At 39.2% G+C, this 21,886-nt stretch overlaps 1 protein-coding gene across 1 annotated transcript in view; it reads right to left on the reverse strand.

Moving 5' to 3' along the window:
* KCNH8 (potassium voltage-gated channel subfamily H member 8) overlaps positions 1–21,886 on the reverse strand; it is a 314,900-nt gene that overhangs the window by 52,140 nt on the left and 240,874 nt on the right. The window contains exons 10-11 of the mRNA XM_006120171.5: positions 20,842–21,091; positions 15,283–15,497 (exon numbers count right to left, since the gene is read on the reverse strand). Coding sequence (XP_006120233.2) covers positions 15,283–15,497; positions 20,842–21,091 — 465 coding nt within the window. The remainder of the gene's footprint in view (positions 1–15,282; positions 15,498–20,841; positions 21,092–21,886) is intronic.

Below are 21,886 nucleotides of genomic sequence, written 5' to 3' on the forward strand. Positions count from 1 at the left end.
TGGTCACCACATTTCAAGAAAGATGTGGAAAAATTGGAGAAGGTCCAGAGAAGAGCAACAAAAATGATTTAAAGGTCTAGAGAACATGAGCTATGAAGTAAGGCTGAAAGAACTGGGTTTGTTTAGTTTAGAAAAGAGAAGACTGAGAGGGGACATGCTAGCAATTTCCAAGTATCTAAAAGGGTGTTACAAGGAGGAGAGAGAAAAATTGTTCTTCTTGGCCTCTGATGATAGGACAAGAAGCAATGGGCTTAAATTCCAGCAAGGATGGTTTAGTTTGGACACTAGGAAAAACTTCCTAATGGTCAGGGTGGTTAAACACTGGAATAAATTGCCTAGGGAGAGTGTGGAGTCTCCATCATGGAGATATTTAAGAGCAGGTTAGATCAGGGGTGGGCAAAAGGGCCTCCATGGGCCAAGCTGGTGGATCCGGCCTGCGGAGGCCCTGCTGCTTCTCCACCCCCAGGCCTTAATTAGTGAGTGAAGCCTCCTCCCACCCTGCCAGGAGTACATGGCACTATAAAATGATGCGCGCTGCTCGCAGGGCTGGGGGGAGAGTGGAGGAGGCTTTGCGCACTCCCTGCCCTCAGGCTAATCAGGGCCTGGGAGCGGGGTAGCTGTGTAACGCTTCCTTTGCCCTTCCCCAGCCCTGCAAGGAGCCCATGGCATTTCAAAGCACCACATACTTCTCACAGGGCAGGAGGAGGCTTCCCTTGCTCCCCCACCCCCAGGCCCTGATTACAGGTGACTAAAAAGAAAATAAGAAAGTATTTTTGTACACAGCTGACCCTTGATTCCCTCTTTTGCTCCCTCACAGCAAAGAAATTTTAATGACATGCTGATTACCCCGCTAACCATTACCAACTAAAAAGCACATCTGTACAGGTGATGTTTCTGCTCTATTTATAGGGCAAGTTGCATGATAGCTGTTTAACATATAACTTTTTGGAGAGTATTCAGTAAAGAAAGAAGGATGTAGTGTCCAAAGCACTCATTTTCCTTTCTGTTAGGTTTTTTCCCCTCCTCTTCTCCCATCACTCTGATTTCCACTTCATCCTATGTCTGAGCCACGGGGGTATAAGCTCCTTTGTTATTTGTTGTGGTACTCAATATAAAATGTGCACATTTGAGGTGATAATTTATAAGGATTCTTGTGGCACTCTGGTGGCATTCTGGGATGAGGAGACTGTTCTCCCCAAAATGGAAAAAATTATCGACTCAATACCTAATGAAGTTGAAAACTGAAATATAAGAAATAATGTGTATCTATCGAGTGCATGAATTGTGTTGATCATATGCAGTTTATTCGTGTATTCTTCCATATTACTTCATTCCTATGTTTCAGTGTCTCAGATCTGATGAAGTGGGTTTTCCCACATAAGCTCATGATTCTATATATTTTAGTTAGTCTCTAAGGTGCTAAAGGACTACTTTTTGTTTCTGTGTTTCAATATACATCTTGATATGTATGATTACTAACAGGTATAAACATAGGTGTTTAAGATGACAGTGAAAGTTTCAGATGTATTTTAAGATTTCACTACTGCTGTTCCTGTACAATTTTTAAATAAATGCACATAATTCCATTTTGCACCACACTGAATAAGAAGATTGTTCAGTGTAATAATTCTTCCAAAGGTAGGTCCAAATTCTGTTCTCCATTACACCAGTGTAAATATAGAGTAGCTCAAAAGAGGTCAGTCTGAACTTATATCAGTGTAACTGAGAGCAGAATATGGCATTTATATTTGTCTGCTTTTTGGTTGCAGAAACACAATGTTAATGATTACAAATCAATATGTGCACAATGTTCCGTGCACAATGATACATACTGGAAAAAGATTACACAGCATCTCTAATATGCCTACAACAGAAATATGCTTAGATTCCTAGGCAAATACACAACTGAAAGCCAAGAGTTTTTCCTGGGCAAAACAGTGTTTTATACCCTTCTCGTACACATTTTAAAAACATAGCTAAGCTTCTTTTCTAGACTCTGAATATTTCTACATGTAACCCTCTGGTTAAGCTTTATAATCTGCTGCAGAATGCAATAATCCTGGGAAGTGAGGTGAATGAGAATGGAGAGAGTTCAAAATGATTCAAAAGCTAAAATTAGTAGCTAAGCTTGATCACTTATTCAATCTCAACACTGTAACTACAATAATAATAATAAACAGTTTGCCTTTGTATGGGGCTGCTGATGCAAAAGAGGCCCAATTGTGGAAACCCAGTCCACGAGCTACTCACTGGAGTAAGGGTAGCTCAAAGTGGCTCTATTTTATATATGGATAGTCTCAGATTAAAAATATAACAATTAAGATGGAATTGAAGTTGAGAATACATACAAGTCATTTAGTATAAAAGACACAACAGGTATTTCACAATAATCCCCCAAACAAGCACAACAACACAGAAAGTTCAGAATTAAATTGAAAAGAAATCCAAACTTTTTAAGGTCTGGAAATGCAAATTAAGGTACCTGAACAACCTTATCTCTGACTATGTGTAGACTATGTGGAAGATTCAAAAGAGGATATGCAAATTCCCAGGGAATTTGCATATCCTTCTGATCTCAGTTTTCCTCAAAAAACGAGGTTTGCAACGTTTCGAAAAAGGGAGGTTGCCGAAAAAAGCCACGTCCTGACTACTTTCACTTTTGAAGCTTTGCTTTCGAAAGTGAGATTGGAAGAAGATATGCAAATTCCCGCAGAATTTGCATATCCTCTTTAGAATCTTCTGCGTAGTCTACACGAGCCCACTGATCTGTAGTAACACCAGACAATAACTGCACAATTATGGTGAGTGAATGTTAGTATTTGTGGTGCCACAAATTACATTTTATTAAAGTGATTTTTAAAGACATCAAACTTATTCTGTTTGGGTCCCTTCTGCAGAACCTTTTGTGACAGGGTGTCTCATTAAAATAACATATAAAGGCAGTAAAATACAAGGAACTTGAGAAACAAGTAAAAAGAATTAGAAAAGAGCCTAAAGAATGGTGATTGGGATCTGATGGGGCTTAGTTAAACATGGTGGCTGTGTCTACACTGGGCCACTTATTCCGGAAAATCAGCCGCTTTTCCGGAATAAGCTGCGAGCTGTCTACACTCGCCCTTGAATTTCCGGAAAAGCAATGATGCTCTACTGTACAAAATCAGCCACTATTCCGGAAAAACTATTCTGCTCCCGCTCGGGCCTAAGTCCTTATTCCGGAACACTGTTCCGGAAAAGGGCCAGTGTAGACAGCCCAGTAGTCTTTTCCGGAAAAAAGCCCCGATCGCGAAAATGGCGATCGGGGCTCTTTTCCGGAAAAGTGCGTCTACATTGGCCACAGACGCTTTTCCGGAAAAAGGGCTTTTCTGGAAAAGCAGACTGCCAATGTAGACGCTCCTTTTCCAGAAAAACTGAAAACGGAATAGTATTCCCTTTTAAGCAGTTCCGGAAATTCATGCCAGTGTAGACATAGCCGGTGAGATGAATGTTGGTACTGATGGCTATAATAATCTACACCAAGAAAAGAAGAAAAAGCACCCCATTTGGATCACTTCTGAACTTCATGCTTCTTTACAATGTCACGTGGTATCTACAACACACCCTCGTGATGGACATTAGAAACACTATCAGGGGATGGACACCCGACAGTTGGTCAGTGCAGTGTTTGCAAAGCTGCACGGCACCCTGCTCAGGAGAGATTTTAACTAACATGTATTTATAATCTATCCGGCCAATACTCCAGGTAGAAGAGAAGTCAGACTTGTTCAGTTAAAGGAATGGGGAGTATGAAGAGCAGCTGCCATGGCTCTGTTCAAATCAGAGGGAGTCACACACTGTCCCCTCTTTGGGGTTTGGGAATGCACTTCTCCTCTGCATCTCCCTTCTGTGCTATACCTGGTGAGGTAAGGTCTCACCAGGCAGAGGAAGCTGTGGGGGCGGGGGAGGGGGGGGAGGAGGAGAGGAGGGGCAGGAAGGGTTGATTGCATAGACGTGAGGAAAGAAGTGTTGAGTGTATGGGCAGCAGTAGCAGTGGAATCATCCAAAAGTGTTTCCAAAAGCCCATGGCTGGGACTTGGTCACAATTTGCTTTGTTGATGCATGGTTGCTTGAGTAGACAGGAGATGTCTATGAAATGTCCTGGAAGGAAATGTAGGAGAGAAACTATTCTCATAGTGTTTCTTTCTGGCTTAAAGTTGAAAGTGCCATAGAAAGCACATGAGAGCGATTCTTTTTTAAATATAATTTGCCCACATGGTTATGCAGTTCTACAGAAGCATGGCCCCTGTTGCTTTCCATTAAATAGAAACACAGGGAGGCTATGTGGGTGGTTGCATAGGTAGTGTTTCATTCAGCAGCAGGGTTCTTTAATCGGAAAACAGGAGCAGGCAACCCCAGAAGTGTGTAAGAAAAAGTAAACTGGAAAAAGGCTTGTAAAAAAACCCAACAAAAAAACCCCCACCACAATGTCAAGGACCACTGCTCCATACTAGCTGCTAAATAGGCCATGCACAAAGGCAGCTAAGAAATTTGCTCCCAGAAAACCTGCCAAACCCATCTTTGCTATGGGCTTGATCCTGTCAGATGCTGAGCTTGCTGTCTGATCCAGCAAAGTACTTAAGTAGAGGCTTAACTTGAAGTTCAACAGTACTATTCATTGTACTTCAGTGCTTTGCTGGATTGAGCCAATGTGCTCAGGAATAGCTGGAGGAATCTCATATTGCTGAGAGATGCTATTCAAGTACAGTAGTTATGCTGGTTATGGGTTTATTGATTCAGTGATGAACCAAAGCAAAAATCATAAATTAAAAAACACTGAAGGTTTTATATTCTTAAAGGTGGTTTTGGTGCATGATCATCATTGCAGGATAGCAGCCAGGAAGTTTGGATGTGGACAGACTCACTTCTAAGAGGTGTAAAGGAAAGACTGGGAATACCGTATCTGACATGGAGAAGGCACACACCATCAGTTGCTTGGGATCTCTCATCAGATATTGCATCAGCTCTTAAAGAACAGTTACAGATAGATAAAGGTTTTTTCTTGAAGTAAATGTATCCATGGATTCTATTGAGGGATTTAAAGAGTGCTTGTTTGTGGCAGGGCTCAGAGCCTATTTAAACAAGAGACTGCAGGATTGTCCTCCCAAAGTCCACATCTGATCTGGAAGTGGCTGAGGTGGCATAGTGGTTTGTAAAGCATTGAGGACCAATTGCAGCCCTACCATGCAAAACCTGACAGTAAGGTGAGTCAAGAGGTTGGGATGAAAAGCAAAGGATAGGGGAGACCTGACCTATAATGTGAAGTGGTCATATGTGAAGATGCCATGGAGCTAACTTTATCTTAGTGACACTGGAGCAATGAGCATGAGCTTGACACAATCCAGTTTCAGTTTGAGAATGACCTCACAGACTGGCATAAGATATCATCATGAACATCTGGTCTGACCTCTGGGACATAGTAGGCCACAAAACCTCACCCATCCCCTCCTGCAGTAACTCAGAGCCCTACCCTCTAGTGTCCCATCCCTGGAATTACTTGCTGTTATCAGTCACAGATTTGCTCCATGGCATTGCAGGCAGGATAATCATCCCATCCCCTCCTTATACATCAGGCTTGGTCTTAAAATCAGTTGATTTTTTTTTTGCCTTCTCTGCTCCTCTTGGAAGGCTATTTCAGAGCATCACTCATCTGTTTATTAGAAACCTTTATCTAATTTCATGCCTAAAGTTGTTGATGGACAGTTGAGATCCATCTTGTGTCAGCATTGGTGCTTAACTTAAATAACTCCTCTGGCTCCATATTATTTATCCCTCGAATTTATTCACAGAGAACCATCACACCCTATTGTCAGTCTTAATTGAATTAAGCTAACCAGGCAAACTTCTTTGAGTTTGCTCTCTAAGGTAGATTTTCCATTCCTCTGATCACCCTAATAGCTCTTCAGTGCACCTATTCCAGTTTGAATGAATCTTTCTTAAACATTGGAGAACAGAATTGCACACAGCAATCCAGATGTCTCACCGGTACCTTGTACTAACACTTGCCCACTGGCAGTACCTTGTCAGATGCAGTCTAGAATTTAAATTCACTTTTTTCACAGTTGCAACACATTGGTGACACATAGCCATCCTGTGATCAACTGATTCACCCAGGTCTTTCTCCTCCCTTATCACATCCAATTGATAAGTTCCCAGCTTTTAGCAAAAAAAACCCCAAAAAACCAAAAACCCACCCCGTGTTGTGTTTCTCCAAGTGCATGACCTTACACATGGTACTATTAAATTTCATTATTATTACTCCAGTTTTCAAGGTAGTCCAGATCATCTTGTGTGATATTGCTCTTCCTCTATATTGGCAATACTCCTGATTTTGTGTCATCTGCAAATTTTATTAGCATGCTCTCACTTTTTGTGCCAAGGCACTAATTAAAATGTTCTTTAAGATCTGTCCCAAGACTGATCCCTGAGGAACTCCATTAATCACACTCCAACCTGACAGTTCACCTTTCAGAATGATGTGCTATAGTCTCCCCTTTAATCAGTTTCTTATGAAGCTTTCATTTCTCATATTAAGCCCCATCTTCTCCAGTTTAAGTAATGATAATTTCCATTGCAGAACTGTATCAAATATCCTCCTGAAATCCATCTAGATTATATCTATTGCATTATTTTTTACATAAAAAATAAGTTATCCTCTCAGAGAAGGACATTGGGTTGGTCTGGAATGATCTACCCTTTGAAAAATATGCATAAAAGAGTGCCGATTTCCAGCTCAGCATACTCAGGCTGTGGTTAAGGGTTGAGACTGCAGCTCCATTTATAGGCAGCTAAGTAGCTGAAATTGCTCAGTTGACTGAAACACTCTTGAACTTAGAGAGCGCATCAGGATCTCACTGAACTGGATTCTCTGAGCTGGAAACAGTGTTTGCTTCCCACTGTCTCAGATGAGACCTAGATGACCACGTAGGTTTAGTGTGAAGTAGACATGAGAGACAACAGGATTTGTCCTTCAGTTACCAGTCATTCCAATATGAGACGCTATTGTATCTTGGGAAGAAAGGAACTCGTGTTACCACACGCAGGCATTTGTTAGAAACTTGGGAGTGGAAGACAGGCCCAAAGGCACCATGATGTATTGGTAGTACAAACCACCTACAGCAAACCTGAAGAACCTCTTGTGGCTCAGGAAGATTGCTACAGGGGCATAAGCACCCTGCAGGTTCCGTACAGATAACAATTATTGCTATTATAGGAAGGGTGGATGGATGCTATGGCAGTCATATGGAGTATTTGTTGAGATCATGGAGGTTTAGGATAGATCTCATCCCTCCCTTGGGCATGTGAACCAGGAAATACTATGAGTAGGAACCCTGCCCCTAATGCTGCGGGGAGACGTTATCTACAACCTCCAGCACCACCACAGACTGAATCTACTCATAGATCAGTGTATTCTTGGAGGGTGGGGGGGATGAGCGTGGTCACTGAGGAGGGAGGGAGAGCAACTATATAGCAAAATCAAATCTGATGGTGCTCAGGACCCAGCTGTCTATGGTATTTGAGCCTGAAACACTCTAAAAAGGAGCCAACACACCCACCAAACGGAGGAGATGGGGAAGCATGCCCGGGAAGCATGAGTTAAAATGAGTGTCTCTGCTGGATGCCAAGGGAGAGGTGGGGAGAAGCTGGCTGGTTAAACCCAGAACCAGAGAAACTTTTCCCCTAGAAACTATGGGGCTTATCTGAGTATTACCTGTGCCTTACAGGAAGGAAGAGCCACACAAAAAATGTTGTGGGCAGTATTGCTGCTGACTGCTCTAGTGACATCTTTTTGTAGTCTGAGTATAAAGAGCCTAAAATAAATCAGGCATCAGTGGCCAGTAGCTACTACAGTAAAACTCCAATAGTTTGGCATCCAATAGTCCGGCATCAAAATGGCAAGAGCCTAGTGAGTGAGCTTCGGCAAAAAATGAGTCACAAGGTAACAGCGGCAGCAGCTGAACTGAGCAAAAAGGGTAAAAAAGGCTTTAAAAAACTAAAACATTACAGTATACGGTATACAATATGTACAATAAAAAGGGTTAAGAACACTTTATATACAGTATATAATGTATACAGTATATATATAACCAGTTTATAGTATCTCCTGATAGTCTGGCATATCTGATAATCTGGCACCACCTAGGTCCCATAGGTTCCGGATTATCAGAAGTTTACTGTACTTGTGCTTCAATTTAAATACGTGCATAAGTGCTTTGCTGGATTGGAGCAGAGTGTTTGGCACCTTGCCGGATAGGCCTCAGAAGCGTTCATAGTCAACACATTTATTTTAGATGATAGAGATGGGGCTCACAGGCAATTTTATGCTGAACAATTGTAGGCTGGGATGTTTTCAGTTCTTCCAGTTACACCCATACAGATCTACCAGGAAAAACAAGTTATCCCATCTAACTTCCTCCATATTGATCACCTGAGCAGGGAGAACAGCAGATCAAGTGAACAGAAGTTACTAATGACTCTGATGACAATCATTCTAACCTATTAAGTGAAACCGTATCAGAAAGTGGGCAGAGCAGAATACTTCAACTACTATGGTGGATAACTGTGTTGGAAGAATATAACACTAGAATAAATAGCAGATCCTTTGCCACACTGATTTTCATAAATGTAATTTCACTAATATGTTTGGTTACATGATAGATGAAATGATTGATTGCCCACCCATTCAGCACCAGCAGTTCTGAAAGAGTTTTTTAATTTTTAGGAGGTTGAAGTTAGTGACAAAAGGATACCACTGGAACTTGACTATGTGGGAGATCGAACCTTTAAAAGTTAACACACCCTACAAATAAGATGCCAGTTTCTTAGAAAGCAGAGAATTGGGTATTCTGGCTAAGAGCACTGGCTATGCACATCTTATATTTATTTTTCTTTTCTACATAAATCTCTTGTTTTAGTCCTTCAAAATTTTGGTTCTTTTATGCCATTGGCAAACACTAATTTTACTACACTGAGAGCTGATGTTCCTGACAGGGAAAGAATCTATTGCTTTTCTGTTCTGAATCTACAGTCACTATTATTGTGTATCGCTTTTATTTTGGTAGCACTGCACAAGCTCAATCCCTCCTTACCTTTCATAGACCCTAAATTTTCATTTTAAAACAGCGTACTCTGTCAATCTTGAAGAAAAAGCTCTCCATGAAAGACAGGATGGTATTTTTAGTGCTGCATAAGAAATGGATTCATACTAATTAAATATCCTGTCTGCAAAGATAGATTTCCAAGTCCTCGAGCAAGCCATCATTCCCTTCACAATGTGACACATATTGATACTGCCCTGCTAAATCAAAGACGGAGAACACATGCTTTCCAAACAGTTCCTTATCTTCCTTTGGGACTTCATTAAAGCTTGAGAAATGGCAAAGTATCTGACTTGGAAAGCACCTCACTTTATCCGGAGTCTATGGACAGTATATAAAAGATACACAAAAACTCTGTCACCTAGCAAATTATTTCAGAGCTAAAATCAAATTAATTGAAGTGAATGATGGCCTGATTTATGTCTACTATCACAATTCTTTCTAACCAATGAACTGATCCCTGCTGTCTTAAAATTATTACATATGCTTAAAAATATTTTACAAGTTTTTCTTTTACTAGCAAATATCTAATAATCCAGTGAAGAAGACAGAGGGGCAGAATATATACCATTTTTGTAAAGACATTCTTCTAGTTAAAATCTTTCTTTGCCAAGAATACATAAAAAACAACACAATAACTCTGCTAGGGCAGCTACACAATCAGGGTTCTGATAACATCACAATCCACTTGAGGACTGCTGTTTCTAGCAATATCAGCAGAACCCATTGAGGCCTTTATCTCCCCATTTCCATAGCTCTCCGCTTCTCTCTCTCTCTCTCTCTCTCTCTCTCTCATGAGGCTGAGATAGTTTTGAGGTTGTTATTTCTTGTATTGAGGAGTTTCTTTGGATTTTTTTTCCTGGATTGTTCAGGTTATGTTTTCAGCCCTTCCATAATGGGAAGGCTGCAGTTTCAATTTGATAGCCTGGGAAATCCTATTATACATCTTTCGTTTCTCAGAGATAATCTTCTGTTGCTTCCTAAATGACTGCTCCTCTATCCTCCATAGAACGAAATAAGCACTTGGTCATTAGCACCAGCTCCTTAAGGGAAAAGAGTGTTGTAGAAATTTTGTTGATGATTTTATTTCATTCTGATAGGTACACTTGGTTTTCGGGCCATTTTCTGTTTTTAGCTCAGACATCTTTTTTTCTTTAATTCTGTGAAAGTACGGGTTGTGCTTTATTATTTCCCATTCTAAATATCAAAAAAAACGGAAAATTAGGCCTATTTAGAATGTGTCAGAAAAAAACCAACACCCCCAGCATCAGCAATCTCTTTTGGTTTTACTCAAAGTAATTTTTAATCAAACTTAATAGGTCAAGTTTTGCTAAATAATTATGCTCCACAGTTCATGATTTCAGTTGTATGCAGATGTATGGAATAACGTGATGACAATTAAAGCCAGACCATTTAAGATTAATTAACAGTACAATAGTTATGTGATACATGGAAAGCAGTTTTAATGCATTAGACCAAATTCTGCCCTTAATTTCAGCGATCACACCAAAGTTCTTCGTGAAGTGCTTCACTTCACAAAAGTGAGGACTGAATATGGTGTATTTGTAATGATAAACAGAGATGAGAATGACCAAACAAACCTAACGTGGACAATTTCCTACAGAATAGCACCAACAGGACAAATGTATCTTTCCTGTTTGCTGGCCTTTTCTAATAGATACTCACTACTTGGTAGGCTGGTCCATTCCATCACAGGGATGGGCTCATGCAAAATCCTCACTTGGACCACAATCCGGGAACTGCTAATATGCTTGCATGCCCTTGTGCCATCCCTCTGAAATCAATGGGGCTGAGTACAAGGAAAAGGGCCTGCCCTTATGTATCCCACTAGTGAGATGGGAGGCATGGGTACCTAAATCAAGCCAATTACAAGCCTGACTGGTCATTTGGACCAGCCACTGGTATTCCATACAGCCTCAGAGTTTCTGTAAGAACATAATTCAGCCTTGAGTATTAAAGACACCTTTTGAAACCAAAATCTCTTCTATGTGCACTGAGATTGCTCCACAGAGTTCTCAACTGCTCTCTCTTGCTACATCTGATATTGGATATAAGAAAAACAGATGAACAGCAAGATTAAAATTAGATGAGTAAAAGTAACTCTGAAAAGCTTATTCATTTCAGGTACAAGGCAAAACAACACTTTGATTTCAAGGTGCCTAAATGGGTAAGGCAGAATCATTTTCTTAGTAGAGCTACCCAAGAGCACTAAGCAAGCATAAAATGTTATTAAATGTGACAATTTGCTGAAAGCACAGAATTATGTCAGAGTGATGGCTAATTTATCTTCAGTGTAGCAAAAATATTTTGTCCATTCTTATCAATTTCCACATGGGATTCAAAGATTCCAACTGCTTTAACACTGCTGATCTAAATATTTGCAGTATACCAAGCCTTCTTAACAGAAAGCAAATTAGTTTTTGAAAAATAACATTTCTTGAATTATTCCTAGCTAATTTTAAAAATTTCTTAGCAGCACTCCTTATTGATCATCACAGCTCATAGTTACAGCCACAAAATATCTACAGCCTATTAATCTCCAAGGTACTGGTTTAGTGTGCTAGCTTTCTATCTCAGGAGATGCGGATCCAAATTTAGATGACCCCCTTTATATTGTGCACAGTCGGAGGGTAAGAAGTTTTCTATGGTATTTATTGCACTACACAAAACTTAAGTGTAAGTCAAATATATCCATGCAGATGAATCATTTGAAGAGTTATACTGGTTTTGCTTTGTCTCAATATTTTTTATCACTGTCACATGACAAGGAGAGTCACTTTCTTCTATTTTTAAGTAAGTAATATTACCCCAAATATTACATTTTTTCTGCCTCACTGACGAACATCTGGCTAATACTTTCTGTAAACCAGGCCTTGGCAAAATAGAGCCAGTGGGCTGCATCCGCTTGCCAAGCCACCAGATCCAGCCTGCAGATGCAGCAGGGAGCTTCAGGCAGACTCCTTGCTTGCCCCGCCCCCTCCTGCATGCTGTTCAGAAAAGTAGCTGCTGGAGTGGGGGGAGGGGCTTCATGTCTGTCACCACCCCTAACACAATCCCATTGGCTAGTTTCTGGCCAATAGAAGCTGCCTGTTTGAAGAATAAACAGCATGTGAAGCATCATTGGCTCCCTCCCCTATGGCTCTTATTCACAGATACACATGGTTCTTGCAGCTAGTGTGGGGGCAGGGCAGGCAGGGAGCCTGCCTGAGAAATGTGCTAGGCTGCTGGCCAGGAGTCACCTAAGTAAGTCTCTCAGACAGAGTTTGCCTCTAGTACCCCAGCCTCTCCCTCCCCCCGACCCCACATAACCCAAATCCTCTGTGCCTCCTGCACCCATATCCCCTCCCAGATCCTGCCCCCCAATCCCCTGCCCCTGGTCACAACCCAAACCCCTGCAAGCCAATCCCTTGTTCCAGGTCACAGCCCCTTCCTGCCCTAGGTCACAACCAAGCTCTTGTACCTCCTTCTGCACCACAGGCCCATGCCCAAAGTCATAACTGACTCTTTAACCCAAACTTCCTCCCAGACCCCCCACACCCTCCTGCATCCCAATCCCTTACCCCAATCTCCTTTCTTCACTCAAACTCCATCCCAGACACCATGCCTCCTCCATTAATATCATGGAAGAGTGCGGCCCTTAACCACTTTCCAAAATCTTGGAATGGCCCCCCCATCAAAAATTATTGCCCACCAATACTCTAGACCCACCTGGTTTCCTGATACAGACCGTAGAGTACACACATCCCCACAGATCTAATTTATTAGAGGATGAAAATAATTAAGAGTAGAGCAAAGTAACAAATAGATTTTTTAATTTGGTGGCCAAATTAAACAAAAAGCAGTTCTTTGCAAAATGAAACTGAATTTTCTTTTGGCTTTTTCTTGTCAAAATGACAGAAAAAATTCTCTGAGTGAACAAAACATTCCAACAGTTGTTTTGAATAGACATTTTCTAAACAAATGTTTCAAGTTGACATTTCATTTTCAAAATGTCATTTTTAAAGGACGTGTCAAAATGGTTTAACATGAAAATTAAACCAAGCTCCCCCCTCACCCCATTCTGGCATTTATGACTTTTTCCCAAGCTAAAAGTCTGCAAAATTTGACCCAAATCATTTCAGTGCTCTGAAAAATACATTTATGACAAATTTACTATTCTCCAAATAATCATCCAACTCTAGTTATAAGTAAAAGTAAATTCAGTCATCTGAGGGAATTGGTCGACTTTTTTCCAGGTGTGCTTCGTGAATGGTGCATATGTTGTTTGTCAGGATTGAGACAGGCTAGCAGGTCATCATGGGGAAAAGTCAAGCTATTCTTGCCTTTAGTATGCCTGGCTCCAAGTACTAATATTGATTCACTTTCATGAGCATCAAATTCACCCTCAGTTTTTCATGAGTATCAAGTTTTCTGTCATGAGAATCATAGCGGAAGAGAGAGAAATAGAAAAGTATGAGATAACAAAAAAAGTGATAGATTTTAATTTTTCCCCAAACTCAGGATGAGAAAAATCCTACAAAAAGTAAATCTCATAAACTCCCATAATTCTTGTGCAAGAAACCCTTGTTGCCCGTCCACACATGCCTTTTTGTGCAAGAACTCTAGTGCAAAAAGGCTTATTCCTCATAGAAAGAGGAAAAACTTATTCTTCGTAGAAAGAGGAATAACTCTTGTGCAAAAAGCCCTGTGTTCTTATGATATACTGTACTTTCTCTTGTTCAAGAATGCATTTGTAGTGTGGACACTCCCATGTTTTTGCGCAAAACCAGACGTTTTCGTGCAAAAACCTGCAGTGTAGACATAGCCTTAGTATGGTTCATGAAGACATCCATGGAAACATTTGGATTTCAATCCAGATTTCCTGACCCCACGTCACATACTTTTTGGGTGCGTCCAGACTGGCAAGATTTTGTGCAAAAACTTGCCAGCTGTTTACACTGGCCGCTTGAATTTGCGCTAGAGCACTGATGTTCTAATGTAAGAATTCTTGCGCAAGAGGGCCAGTGTAGACAGGCACCTTAATTTTTTGTGCAAGAAAGCCCGATGGCTAAAATGGCCATCAGAGCTTTCTTGCGCAAAAGCGCGTATATACCAGGCACTGATGCTTTTGCGCAAAAGCACTTTTTGCGCAAAAGCATCCGTGCCAATCTAGACGCTCTTTTGCGGAAATACTTTTAACGGAAAAACTTTTTCCGTTAAAAGTATTTCCACAAAATCATTGCCAGTCTAGACACAGCCTTTATGTTACCCAAGGCTTCATTCCATGGAGTCACTATGAAGCTTCACAAAAGCAGAGAAATTCTGATAAACACCTAAAGTCTTATTAAAAGCTTATGTGAACCAAACCTATGTACCTTTGGAAAGTCCAACACTGTTTTCTAACCTGCGCCCCTGGTCCTATGGTAACTTAGATAAACATGTCCCCTTACCCATGAGACTTTACCATATATATTGATTTACAAAAGGAGAGTTGTCCAATTTTTTTAATTATTAAACTGTTAGTATAACTGAAATTGTACAAAATGTTTAGTCAACCAATTTTGTGGTCCTTAGCAATATCCTATTCAGGGCTGCCTGAAAGCACAGGCTGTACAACATACTGATTTCTGTGAAGTCACATGCCTATGATGTCCTGAATTAAACAACAAAACATATTTATTTGCACATTTATTCGTTCATGTAAGAGCTCATTTCAAGCCAGGGTAACATTGTAACATTTTAAATGTGAAATGGCAATTTTAGTGAGCTATGAACTTAATGTTCACTAACCCGGCAATTTTAGTGAGCTATGAACTTAATGTTCACTAACCCGGCATTTCAGGATCTATAGGCAGTGTATTTTAGTACGTCTTTGGACGCACATTTTATACCATAGCAAAAAATTTTAAATATAAGCAGAAGAGGGCAAAATCCACTCAAAAGGTATCATTCATAAATTATATTTTCCCACAGACAAGCAAGAAAAAGAGGTCACTTTGTGATTAGCCAGTCAATAATTCATGTGGTTAATGACTGAATCATCACATCAAGCATAATGAGCACTCATTTTAAAATTAACAATAGAGCTTTGTTTTCCTCTGATAATCTAAGCCATATAAGCATGAGAAACGGATAGCTTAATGACACTTACATCACTTTCGTGGCCTTCTCGCAGATTGTACGTGAGATCATGCTGAATGTCTTCTACAAATTTGTGAGCATACTCTGGGTAAAGATCAAGCACTTCAAAGAGTCCTTTGAGGATAATGCATTGGAGGTCACAGTAGGTTAGAGCTTTAACATCTGCATTTGTTTTAATAACTTGGTCCTTAATTGAGAGGTTTGCTCCAATTAAATCTCCTTTACCTAAAGGAAAATATGAATGTTATTTCAAAAGAATAATTACTTGACTCCTCTGTTGAAACAGAGGTTTGTGTTATGTTATCTGCTAAAACTTTAAGTCTGCTGGTGCTATAGAATAATTTCATTCCTTTCATTTTAAAGACATGCATGATCTGATACACAAAAGCTTTTTTGATTATTTTCAGGTGCAATATTATATGAGTATCTTCAGTTGGTGGAAGGTGCAAATGCTAATCTCCAGATGTGTAACTATCTTCTTGAAGAGAGCAATGTGTAATTAGATATACAAATATATCTATAGCATTTGCACCAGCTTTAGTGCAATTAGTGACAGGTGCAATTTTACATGTGCAAAAGTGAAGGCTCCTTCACAGATTCTCTGTCAGAAAGGAGAAAAATAGTCGAAAATATTTATCATAAAAAAGTTGTCAAAAGGGCTCTTTTAAGTGAATTTTTAAACTTTGAATCTGCATAGTAAGTGACTGTCAAGTGTGTGGGTGATTTGCAATGTATGGTGGCTATGTGTCATTTTAATATGTCAATAAAAAACCCTAATTGATTCTCAAATCATTGTTCTTACAGATAGATATAAGCACGACTGCCTTTGGGTTGAACATGTATTAAAGGGCACAACTGATCCTCAGAGCATGGACATTTTATGGTGAAATGTTCATAAATATTAGTACATATAAGTAATAAAGCAAAATTTCAAATCTGATATTCCATTCAGTTAGTAATTCCACATGGAAATTGCACTGGAATATGTAATTTAAAAGAATAAATAAAAATACTGCCATAGTTGTTTAAAGCAGATCAGTTTTGGTTTCTACCACTACTGCATCTTTGTTGTAAATATGGAGATGTTACAACACTGTGCTTTCACAATTGCCTAGAGTAAATCCAGTAGGAACTGAGCTATAATTACATTAAGATACCCTTCACACTGCTCTGACTGAATAAAAGAACCATAAATGTATTTTAGAAATGGAGTAAAGTGCTGTTAGTGTAAACGGTAATCAAGACCAACTGATTCCTACAGTTACGTACATGCCTCCAGCTTCCATCCAGGACACACCATATGATCCATCATCTATAGCCAAGCCCTTAGATAAAATCACATCTGCTCTAATCCCACTGACAGAGACCAGAAACTTCAGGATCTCTATGAAGCATTTTTAAACCTCAATTACCCACCCGGAGAAATAAAAAAAGAAATTGAAAGAGCCAGGCAAATACCCAGAAACCATCTACTTCAAGACAGACCCAAGAAAACCAACAATAGAACACCACTTGTCATCACCTATACATAAACCCATCCAACGCATTATCAATAAACTACAACCTATACTGGAACAGGATACTATATTCTGACAGGCTCTGGGAGACAGATCCATAGTCTCCTATAGGCAACCACCTAACCTCAGGATGATTATTACCTACAACTACAGGACATACCACACTAATACCAACCCTGGAACTTTCCCTTGCAACAAACCCAATTGCCAGCTTTGTCCACATATTTACTCTGCTGACACCATTATTGGACCTAACCATGCCTCTTACAAGATCAAGAACACATATTCCTGTTCATCCAGAAATATAATTTATGCCATCATGTGCCTAAAGTGTCCATCTGCTATGTATAATGGACAAACTTCTCAGACACTTTGCCAAAGAATCAATGCACGCAAAACAGACATAGGACTCTCTCACAGAGAGAAAGCTGTTGCTTGCCATTTCAGCCAGACTGACCATTCCCTCAATGACCTTAAAACATGCATATTGCTTCAAAGAGACTTTAACTCCAGACTTCAACGAGAAGCTTCAGAATTGTCATTCATGCTTAAATTTGGCACTTTATGTATGGGTCTAAACAAAGACTATAATTATCTCACCCATTACAAAGATAGCTTCCCCAATTATCACCCCTATGTCATTACCTCACAGACAGTAACCTTCCTCCCTCACTCCCATTGGCTGTGTCTACACTGGGCCACTTATTCCGGAAAAGCCGCTGCTTTTCCGGAATAACTTGAAAGCTGTCTACACTGGCCGCTTGCTTTTCCGGAAAAGCAATGGCAATCTACTGTAAAATTGTCAGAGCTTTTCCAGAAAAACTATGCTGCTCCCGTTCGGGCAAAAGTCCTTTTCCGGAAAAACTATTCCGGAAAAGGGCCAGTGTAGTACAGCACAGTACCCTTTTCCGCAAAAAAGCCCCGATTGCAAAAATGACGATTGGGGCTTTTTTCCGGAAAAGCGCGTCTACATTGGCCACGGACGCTTTTCCGGAAAAAGTGCTTTTCCAGAAAAGCATCCTGCCAATGTAGACACACTTTTTCCGGAAATACTTATAATGGGAAACTGTTCCGTTTTAAGCATTTCCGGAAAAGGGTGCCAGTGTAGACACAGCCACTCTGTTCTAAAGTTTGATTTGTCAATTTCACATGCATTCATTTTTTTTATTGTATCACTTTGGTATATGTGGTTGTGTCAATTTTCTTCCACAAATTGATCTGAGGAAGTAGGTCTGGCACACAAAAGCTCATCACCTAATAAACCATCTTCTTAGTCTTTAAAGTCCTACATAGTTCTGTCTTTTGTTTCAGCAAGACCTACTGTGTTTATGATCAAAATGATCAATACAATAGATACAACAATCCAAGACAAATATTTTGCCATGATTTCATGGCATTACATTCCCATAGCAATTAATTTTTTGATTTTCAGCAAAAATCAAAACAACACAAAACTAAGCAAAATGATATTTTGACTTTGTGACAGATAACATCAGCTTTTTAGACTAGATTTTCCTGAATATATTCCTGACTAAGTTGGTACTGGCAAAGTTGTTCCAGTGTCAGCTATATAAACAAGGAAACTAGCTAAAAGGCTATTCTGAATTTACTAAAACTGCTTTCAGATATAATTATTAGTCCTGTGGCACCTGCGGGTATGTCTACACTAGCCCCCTAGTTCGAACTAGGGTGTCTAAGGTAGGCATTCGAACTTGCAAATGAAGCCCGGGATTTAAACAGCCCGGCTTCATTTGCATGTTCCTGGGCGGGTGCCATTTTTAAATCCCCTTAGTTCGAACTGACTGCCCGTGGCTACACGTGGCAGTCAGAAGTTAATCCAAACTAAGTCCTTAGTTCGGATTAACTGTTACACCTCATTGCAGGAGGAGTGTGTGACTATTTTATTATGATGAATCTATAAACTATCTGTACTAGATCTTATAGTTTAGGACTTTTAAATAAAATAATACCAGCTGGGGAAAAACAATTTATCTTAAGAAGATCATCGTATACTGTATTCCTTTTCAAGTAATATCTTAGAGAGCAATCTTGGCTAGAATGCTGAAGACACAACTATTATAAAAGTAAAATGAGCATATGCAAGGTACACCAACATTTGCCATTAAAACAGATGTCACCATATAAGTACGTCTAAAGCTAAGCAGATCATCTTTTTTCTGATTGGAGAACAGAATCGCTTATGTGGATTTATGTGGGACATCTGTTTGATGATATCTCTAAATCATTGAAGCCTTATTCACAAATTCATTTGGTTGATGAATGATCTTTTTTTCCAAACATTTCTGGGCAATATTTTAAAATATAAGTCTAATGTGTATATTTAAAAAGCACGCTATTTCAGCAAGTCGATAATATGAAGAGAAACCAAAATAAATAGCTCTATTGTATTAAATTATCTAATGTATTAACTGTATTGTGTTGCTAATGAAAATGTATTAACAGTTTTTAAGATGCTTTAATTGGAATTACAATTAGAGTATAAATTATAACATTATAGGCCTTAATTTATAAATTAGACTAGAGAATAATCCATTGTTTCAATAATGAATTTGTCTCCTTGATAACTTCACAACAGCAGAGTATATTCTCATTAGGACAGTATAGATTTGAGGTATTAATCTGACTTAATTGGGGAAGTTCCCATTCACTGTGATGCAACTATCATCCATAGTTTTACATCTCTGTTTTCTAATTGTGATTTAATTAATTTCATACATAAATCCTCTAATCCTCTGTTGTTGTCTGTATTGTGCAATGTTTCAATTAACATTTTCAGAAATTCCTAAGAATGGAAGCATTAATGAAACCTTAATTCCGCTCGGGCAACTCTTGACCTTTTGCTATATTTATTATTATTTTCTTTACACCCTATTTTACAGTATTGGTTAGGTGAACCAATAAGTGCTAGGCATTTTAAACTTCCTAATTACAAATGAGTAATGGTCTGGACTGGCTTGGATTGCAAATTTAATGGAGTTAAGTGATTATGTAACAAATAAAAAGAAATGTATTCCATTTATTTTCTTATAAAAACCTAACTCCTAAACATGCAATGGTAATACAATTAAGGACATTTAATTATAAAGACTAGAGATCAGTAAAGTCAAAGGTCTAACATAGTCCAACAAAAATAGAAACTAAAGCAGAAAGTAAATCCTTTATTTTGACACTCTATTATATGACTGTTCAATGAAGTGACACTCAGAAATGTAAGAATACATTCTAAAATTACAAAAGGGGCTTAACTCACATTAAATATTACTGTGCACTTAAAGCACCTTTCATCTGGAGATATCAAAGTGCTTTACAAACACTGTATTAGATTAAGTCTGGTGGGTCTGATCCAAAATCCACTAGTCAAATGGAAGTCTTTTATTTTATTTTTACTGGGTATTGAATTGGGCCCCATTACGAAAATTACTTGTGACATGGGGAGATTAACAGAAGGTTTGTCTGTGGACATATAGCAAATGAGTGGCTGATCCTAGACTAGAATCTACTTTTACTCTCTGCTCTACCTATTAGACACCTTCCCTTGAAAGCTGGTAACAAAGATAAGCTTAAAAAAACAAGACTGCTTTACTCCATAGCCCTACAACAGATGGCTCAGGGTACACAGTAGTACATGGATTTGGGTGTAAACTCAATTATGCCTGTGGGCTGGGATTAGATTCAATGGTGCCAACAACTAGCAAGCTTTATTCTTGAGATTTTTGCCTCAAATGATGAATTATTGCAAGACCAACCTGCATGTGATTTGAGAGTTTCTTCTGAACCAAAAGTAGGTCCTTTCTAGTCTTGAATCTAGCTCAGAACCAAAACCTTAGGATATCTTTGTTGCATATATAACAGATCTAGGGACCTGGTTTTGGCTCATCTCTCACCTATGATGCTAGCACACACTCATCTATCAGTTAGCAATGGTCTAAATGTTATCTGGAGATGTTTACTCATCTTTATTAACATTTAACTGTACAGTATTCACATTAGAGGACTATTCATTTCTTTGAAGCCAGTAAACATTAACCTACCAAGAATTGCCAGGACCATGCTATCTTTCAGTACTTCCATGGAACCTGAGCACACAAAATAGATAGCCTGCAAGGCATCTCCCTGCCGGAGGAGGTACTCCCCGGGAGCACAAAAGGAGGTTTTGATATGCAGAGACAGAGACCTGAGGCAACCACGGCTGGCACACTCAAAAAGGGACAGCTGCAGAATCTCCTTGTTCAAGTGCATGGTGATGTCTGAGCGCAGCTCATCTGGAAAGTCTTTTAAAAGCTGCCCAAAAAGGAAAAACAAGATTGGTGTTAAGTGCAAAGTCATTTTACCTTTTTGTAAAAGTGATCTGAATTAACTAGCAATCCACACAGAGCCTTTCTGCTTAGATTTTCTCTTATTTATGTATAAATATCTATTATAGAGGGCCAAATCTTGAAAACCTTAATCTTCCTGATAAGTCCCATTGATTTCAGAAATACTTGATCATCTATTAAGGGCTTTTGGGGAGTAATTAAATATATTTACACTACAAATTCATCTTTTACATAAAACCCACATACAAATCTTGAAGCTTTTTGATAGAAGAAAATGAGGTATTTTATATAGCTCCTTGTGGCAGACAGTATCTGTTTTAACATGTACAATGCCTGGGGCAATGACCCCCAATGAGAAATAAAACAACAAAAAATAATTTATTCCAGGCCTACAAAGCATGAGCAGAAACAAGTGATGATAATTTTGTTGAGCTGCAATTAAGTCCTCTTAGAACGTATGTGTCATGTGAATGGGAGATAGGTATTATAGATAGGAAACTGCAAAGAAAGGGAAAGGTCTAGCAATGTATTTCCATTTAAATTGTGTTTCCTGTTTTAATCATGGTGTTTTACCCTGAATATCTCACCCATTCTATCCTCCCCATAGAACCCTAACTGCAAATAATAGCCCAGATCCTGATATTTTTAATTAACCCTTATTCAAGATGACATTGCCCACTCCTACAGGTGATATAACCCATGGAAGTGGTTATGGAGGATCAAACTTCCATAATGTTCCCCCTTTCAGAGTTCCCTTTAT

This window comes from Pelodiscus sinensis, chromosome 2, assembly GCF_052426305.1.
Source record: "Pelodiscus sinensis isolate ZL-2025 chromosome 2, ASM5242630v1, whole genome shotgun sequence".
NCBI classification, from domain to species: Eukaryota; Metazoa; Chordata; order Testudines; family Trionychidae; genus Pelodiscus; species Pelodiscus sinensis.